Consider the following 7,541-nt stretch of genomic DNA (forward strand, 5'->3'; position numbering starts at 1 on the left):
GACATATATTTTTAAAATATTTTTAAGTGATTATTTATTTTAAGGAATATACATATATTTTTAAAATATACATATATCTCCTATTGATTCTGTTTCTTGGAGAATCCTAAATGATTCTGCCACCAAAGAGCTTGAATTGTTCATACGAACAGCCTGTATTGTTAATATTCCCTTCTGTGACTCATATTCTGACTTACAACATTGATGTGAGAGCTATCCTGTTGCTTGCCACGGGGATCGGAGCACTGAGTGCAAGGATCAGAATCTGCAACTGGAGCACAGGCAGTGCTCAATAACGCACACCGATGGTAACCCAGAAAGAGGAAAGAGATGCTAAAGAACCAAAGAACGTAACCGCCATTGTGGAAGGAAACCAAAGGCCCTAAATCTGAGGACAAAATCAGGAAGTGAAAGAAATCAGTCTGTTAACGATGAAGTGAGATACAAATGAAGCAAAAATATTAGAGGTTTGAAGAGGTGGGTGGGTGCCTGGGTGGCTCAGTTGGTTCAGCATCTCTCGAATCAATAAAATCTTAAAACAAAACAAAACAAAAAAAACAGAAGTACTACATTTTAAGTGTTTAAAAAATAATACTAGCATTTAAGGGGCGCCTGGGTGGCTCGCTCAGTTAAGTGATGGACTCTTGATTTCAACCCAGGTCATGACCTCAGGGTCATGAGATGGAGCCACATCGGGCTCTGTGCTGGGCACGGAGCCTGCTTAAGATTCTCTCTCCCCTTCTCCCTGTGCCCCTCCCCTCAATGCATGTGCATGCACCCCTGCTCTCTCTCTCAAAAAAAAAAAAAAGAGGGGAGCCTCGGTGGCTCAGTGGGTTAAGCCTCTGCCTTCAGCTCAGGTCATGATCTCAGAGTCTGGGGATCGAGCCCCGCATCAGGCTCTCTGCTCGGCGGGGAACCTGCTTCCTCCTCTCTCTCTGCCTGCCTCTCTGCCTCCTTGTGATCTGTCTGTCAAAAAAAAAAAAAAAAAAAAAAAAAAAAAGAATACTAGCATTTGAACTCTAGATCTTGATGACTTCAGCATTAAATGGAGCAACATCTACGTTTTTTATGGTATTAAATGTATTTGGTATGAATTTCAGGAACTTATTTAATTTTGACGTTATCAGTCAAACTGCCAAAACCAAACAATTCTTTATTCTGTAGTGAGTTCCAGATTTTTAAGTCCTTGGTTTCAAAACTGATGTTCCTAAAAGCTAAGAGAAGCTTTTATAACTATTTAATGGACAAAGACATTACCCGTGCTTTAAAACCTGCTCCTATCAAAGGACAGACCTGTGTGACAAGCATATAGGTTTTCCAATATAACAAAAATTTGGAGGATAATGATGCTAGCTGCTCAGGACTCTACCACTCTGAATTTTTATAACAAGTTTAGCTCTTAACAACCTGAGCAAAATGAATTACTCTTGTTTTTCAATTTACTCAAATACGTAGAAGGAAATAAACTAGATTTATTGTAATTCATTCACTGAATTACAATGAATTAAATTGTCTTTATAGAATATGCCCATTTCTTGCTGGATAGAAAAAACAAGCCTAATGACTTTTATCCATGTGGATACCCCTTTCAAAAGATGAGCGTGCAGGGTACCTGGGTGGCTCAGTGGGTTAAACGACTGCCTTCAGCTCAGGTCATGATCCCAGAGTCCTGGGATCAAGTCCCACTTCAGGCTCCCTTCTTGGTGGGGAGCCTGCTTCTCCCTCTGACCCTCTGCCTTCTCATGCTCTCTTTCTCTCAAATAAATAAAATCTTAAAAATAAAAAAAAAAAGATGAGTATGCATGCATAAAAACAACCACCTCAGCAAAGCCACACCTTTGCTAAACAAATGATCATGGGCGTGCAAAGAAGCGAAGATCTTGGAGAAGGATTTATAAGCATGCATAGCTTCTGTCTCAAAAATGACAAAGGTACGACCACATGCAGAACAGTGCTATAAATAGCTTTCTATGCTAATGCCGAAACACTATATAGAAATGAGCTCCCACCATGCCTTGTTATTTAAACGACTAATAATCATGTATTTATTAACAAAGCTAAATATCACTGAAGAACACATGTATAACATTAATCATTGCTGCACTATTTACAACAGTAAAACATTGAAAAAAAGTTGGAAAAAAAAAAAAACACCTCCCAAATATTCACCAACAGAAGACTATGTTAAGGGGCACCTGGGTGTCTCAGTCATAAAGCGTCTGCCTTCAGCTCAGATCATGATCTCAGGGTCCTGGGACTGAGCCCCATGTCCGGCTCCCGGCTCAGCAGGAAGCCTGCTTCTCCATCTCCCACTCCCCCTGCTTATGTTCTCTCTCTCGCTATTTCTCTGTCAAATAAATAAATAAAATATCTAAAAAAAAAAGAAGAAGAAGAAGAAGAAGAGGACTATGTCAAAACAGGGCATTAGAATACAAAGGAATAGTATACAGCTGTTAAGAACAAAGATACACTCCAAGCACCGAGCACCCGGATGGCTCAGTCATTAAGCATCTGCCTTCCGCTTAGGTCGTTATCCCGGGATCCTAGGATCCAGCCCTGCAACGGGGTCTCTGCTAGGCGGGAAGCCTGCATCTCCCTCTCCCACTCCCCCTGCTTGTGTTCCCACTCTCTCACGGTCTCTGTCAAATAAATAAATAAAATCTTTAAAAAAAAAGGGGACGCCTGGGTGGCTCAGTTGGTTGGACGACTGCCTTCGGCTCAGGTCATGATCCCGGAATCCCGGGATCGAGTCCCACATCGGGCTCCCAGCTCCACAGGGAGTCTGCTTCTCTCTCTGACCTTCTCCTCACTCGTGCTCTCTCTCACTGTCTCTCAAATAAATAAATAAAAATATTTTAAAAAAAAGAACAAAGATATTCTCTAATATGGAAATAATATAAAAAGATCTTCAAAATCTCTAAAAGTGGGGAAAAAAAGGGATGCTTGGCTGGTTCAGTCAGTACAGCATGTGACTCTTGATCTCAGAGTTGTGAGTTCAAGCCCCAACATTGGGTGTAGAGATTATATTAAAATGTAAAATCTGGGACGCCTGGGTGGCTCAGTTGGTTAAGCAGCTGCCTTCGGCTCAGGTCATGATCCCAGCGTCCTGGGATCGAGTCCCACATCGGGCTCCTTGCTCGGCGGGGAGCCTGCTTCTCCCTCTGCCTCTGCCTGCCACTCTGTCTGCCTGTGCTCATTCTCTCTGACAAATAAATAAATAAAATCTTTTAAAAAATAAAAAAATAAAATGTAAAATCTTTTTTAAAGAGTAGAAAAAAGATGCAGAACAGTTTAAATAGCATGTTATGCTTGTTACTGCACAAGAAAACTCTAGAAGAATTCCAAAGAAACCAAAAGTGGTTACACAGGGATGGGAGGTGTATGGGAAGAAACTGGGAGGATGAAATGTGGAGTAAGAACGAGATTTTCACTGTATGACTTTTCATTCTATTAAACTTTGAAACATGGGGGCGCCTGGGTCATTCAGTCAGTTAAGCGTCCAATTCTGGATTTTGGCTCAGGTCACGATCTCGAGGTCCTGGGATCGAGTCCCGCCTCTGGCTACACTCAGAGTTTATTGGGGATTCTTCCTCTCCCTCTATCCCCCGTGCCGCCACTCACGCTCTCCCTCTAAATAAATAGATAAAATTTTTTAAAATTAAAAAAAAACTTTGAAACAGGGACGCCTGGGTGGCTCAATTGGTTAAGCAGCTGCCTTCGGCTCAGGTCATGATCCCAGCATCCTGGGATCGAGTCCCACATCGGGCTCCTTGCTTGGCGGGGAGCCTGCTTCTCCCTCTGCCTCTGCCTGCCATTCTGTCTGCCTGTGCTCGCTCTCTCTCCCTCTCTCTCTGACCAAAAAAAAACAAAAAACAAAAACAACAAAAAAAAAACTTTGAATCATGTAACTTACATTACTTATTGAGAAACTAAATCATTTCTTTAAAAGTAGGCTCCACGCCCAGCGTGGAGCCCAATGTGGGGCTTGAACTCATGACCCCGAGATCAAGACCTGAGCTGAGATCAAGAGTCAGACAAGTAACTGACTGAGCGACCCAGGCGCCTCCCCCAAAATAACCGTATACGATTTAGGCTATTTTATTTCCACCCATCTCTAAAAAAAAAAAGAAAGAAAGAAACCTAAGTTTCAACATGAAATCTACTGTTCTCAATAATTTCTAAATATTTCCAGTTCAATGAGCATCAGAAATGTAAAAATACAAAAGGAGGAAAGCAGCTGTGCTGGGCCCTTTGGCCATCACAACAGGGACGGATGACAGAGCTGCTTTTTGAAACTGCCACAGGCAGCAGAGTTTGAGACTTTCCAGAGAGCCAGAGGTCTCAGCTGAGCTGGTCCCCTGAAGAAAGCAGACGGTGCTATTTGCTTTGTTCTATCAGTACTGGAGATAGGAAGACCTCAAAATCAACCCAGTCTGATTCCTCGGCAAGGACAGGCCTTTGAGTTTCTCTCCGTCTTGATGCGGAACAGCCTCCTTTCCACAAATCATCACAAATTCAAGTCCTCGTGAAAGGCAGAGGCTGATGGCTTAGAGAGAAGAGCACGAACTGGGTGACCCTGGCCATCCTAATCTGTTTCTCTGGACTTCCATTTTCTTACAGGTGAGATGAGCGGAGCTGGGGCGAAATTCTCTCAAAGGTTCCTTTCAGGTCTGCAATACTACCATCCTACAAAAAGGTCAATTTAAAGATCAGATGAAGGGTGGGAGACGCCTCCAGACGAGAGCGTACACAAGTTCATAAAAATTCTCAAGTACACAAAGGTTTGCTGACTGGCACCTGAATGTTCTGATTCTTACTTTTTAAAAAGAGATTTTATTTATTTGTTTGAGAGAGAGAGGGGGGAACCAGTGGGCGGGGGGGGGGGCGGGTGTGGGCAGAGGGAGAGGGAGAAGCAGACTGACTGTCCCCCAGGGAGCCCAATCATGACCTGAGCGGAAGGCAGACGCCTAACCAACTGAGCCACCCAGGTGTCCCTGATTCTTATTTTTTCTGCTTTATCTTCAACATAAATAATGTGGTCCCCTTGCTGTAAAGACATCTCATTTACATAACTTCCAATTAGAAATTACTTAGAACCAGTTAACGCTTTTAAAGCACGGATGGAGTGAAGAGAATTATTTCGGCCTGCCAGCCCTGAGTGTGTGGTTAAGAAAAGTTGGAGTTTGGCCTTTTGATCCTTTTAGGATCATCATCCAAGACTCATACTTGTATTACTATCCTTTAGGAAACAGCCTTCTAGGGATTTACCTATGCGAATTCCCACACGTGAAGGGAGGGTGAATCCTCTTCTGAGACTGCGAACTCCACCAAAATCTCTAAGCTCAGCAAAACACGCTCCATATTGTGATCGATAAAAGCTAAGTGATTTCGGGGGGGGGGGACCACCCACAAATCCTGTGCATATTTTTGTCTATTAGAAAGCAAAGTGCATGCTTTTTTGGGCATTGGTTTCATATAGTCATAATCAGCTCGAGTTTTATTAAAACGCTAAAGACCGGCAGCTTTATCCTAGACTGTTTTTAAACAGCTCTTAAGCTTATTTATCTGGGCAAGGATTCACGCTTTGGCACAAAAGCATGGGGAAACACAGCTCTCGCAGACAGTCTGCAGGGTGCAGGTCCGCTGTCTGGTCCCTGCTTCCACCTGGCACAGGCCGGACACACTGCTGGGAAAACAGCTCATCTCATTAGCATGTCTTTATTCTAAGGCTCCAGTTCTGACACCTCTCCAAGATCACCCACATCCTCCTCAGGTCCTAGGCCAAAGAGAAGGTGGTAGCCACCGGTCCCCCAGAAGTCTGGAGAAAAGCAATGAAAAATAAAGAGCATAGACTTGGGTCAGGCACCAGAGTCCAGACTTGGCCAGTGCTCAATCCACTTGCGATCCTCTCTACCTCGCTGTCAAATCCTCCTCCACCTCCCATGGTTATGCCACAACCCAGAGGCTGGACACGCGTATCTGTTTAATGATTCTGGAAACAAACGCAATACTTCACTACATTTTAGAGACCTGTGCCCTGTCCCCAGGCTATCCCCATTCCAAAAACCAGGTCTGCCGCTACTCTGGCAAAGGGACGCCCAAGGGACGCCAGGCGCAGTCTGCTACTCAGATTCCCAAACACTGCTGTTAAACACTTCTTTCGGCTTGTGACAGCCTCTGGAAAAGCGCAGCCCTGCAAACGCATTCTGGGCCTCCATCCTGCAGCAGGCAATGGAAGCTTCGCCCTGAGAAACCTACTTCCAACCTGCGCCCCCGCCTCCCTTTCCAGAGGCCTGAACGCGCGGACCCCGGCCGGTCTCCGGCCGCCACCGCTCCCCCCCCCGCCACCGCCAGGACAGGCGCCCGTGCCGGATGCCGGACCCGCTTCCCCGAGCCTCCAGCTCCCGAGGGGACAGGGCACAGCGGGCGCGGACAAGGGCCCCGCCGGGGCCGCGGGCACCCCGCCCCTCGGGAGCCGCAGTCCCCCCGCACGCGTGTCTGTCGCCGGGCGCACGGCCTGCAGGCCCCTTCGCGTCCTGGGGCGACCCGGCCGGCAGGCAACCGCGGCCACCTCGCCAAGGGCCCCTCCGCACCGGCCCGCAGACCTCCCGCCCCCGACCCCGGGGCGCGCCCGGCCCGCCGGCCCTCACCGGACTTGGGCGGATAGCGGTACACGGAATTGGACGGGATGTCCACCTCCTCCACGCCCGCGTGCTGCCGGCTGGTCAGGGCCCCCATGGCGCTGCGCCCGCGCCGCCCTCGCGCCTCACCGCGGCCGCTCGCCCCGCTCGCGGTGCGGGGGTCGCCGGCCCGCCTCGGCGCTGCGGCTCTGGCGGCGGGGAGCCCCCGGCGCGCCGCGCACCATCCTCCGCCGGGCCCCGCCGCGGCGCCTCTGCCGAGGGGGGCTGCGGGCTGGGGCCGGGGGCGCCGCCGCCGCCGCCTCAGGCCGCGTGATGTCAGCGACCGCTCGCGCGCGGGGCCCGCGGCGGCCGCGGCCAATGGCGGGGCGGGGCGGGGCGTCGGCGGCGCGCCAGCCAATGGGCGGCGGGATGCGGCGGCAGCTGCCACGGTCCCGGCGCGGGGAGCCCGCCGGGGGCTCAAGGCTCCCGGAGCGGGCTGGGGTTTCTGCGGACTGCGGGTCGGACGACAGTCCATCCCGGAGCCTGTCGCCCTTCTGCCAGACCCCCGAAGGCGGTGCGCGGCTGTCCGGCGGAGGGAAGGCTGCTCCGGCTCCGCCCCTGGCATCCGCGAGCGGGCGGTCAGGAGCCCGCAGAGGGGCGCCCCCAAGCCCGGCCCCCAGTCCCGGCCCCCAGCCGTGGCGGTCCGAGTGCGTTGCGAGCAGAGAACTGCGTGGCGTACGCGTCTCGCTCGTCCCCAGCGCCTCTGCCCCAAAGTGCCCTGCTGATCCCTTCTCCCAGGGGTCGGGGAGATGACCCAAGGCTGGTGACCCGCGCTAGGAAGATGTCGCCATCCCTCTCACGTAGCTCCTTTCCGAGCGCCGAGCTCTATCCACGCACCCTGTTTTTGGGTCCCTGAGGCGG

General features: G+C 49.8%; 1 protein-coding gene across 6 annotated transcripts in view; it reads right to left on the bottom strand.

Moving 5' to 3' along the window:
- Positions 1-6,799, bottom strand: part of LOC111160260 (ring finger protein 157) — an 81,716-nt gene extending 74,917 nt beyond the window's left edge. For 4 of the 6 annotated variants that reach the window (XM_022523198.1, XM_022523195.1, XM_022523194.1 and 1 more), the window contains exon 1: positions 6,651-6,798. In XM_022523198.1, the coding sequence (XP_022378906.1) occupies positions 6,651-6,738 (88 nt within the window). In that variant the 5' untranslated portion in view covers positions 6,739-6,798. Of the gene's footprint in view, positions 1-6,650 lie in introns of all 6 variants that reach the window. The other 2 variants (XM_022523196.1, XM_022523197.1) reach the window with 2 other exon arrangements.
- Positions 6,800-7,541: the final 742 nt, after the last annotated feature.

Source organism: Enhydra lutris, unplaced genomic scaffold (assembly GCF_002288905.1).
Source record: "Enhydra lutris kenyoni isolate GAN:26980312 unplaced genomic scaffold, ASM228890v2 scaffoldscaffold75, whole genome shotgun sequence".
Taxonomy (NCBI): Eukaryota; Metazoa; Chordata; class Mammalia; order Carnivora; family Mustelidae; genus Enhydra; species Enhydra lutris.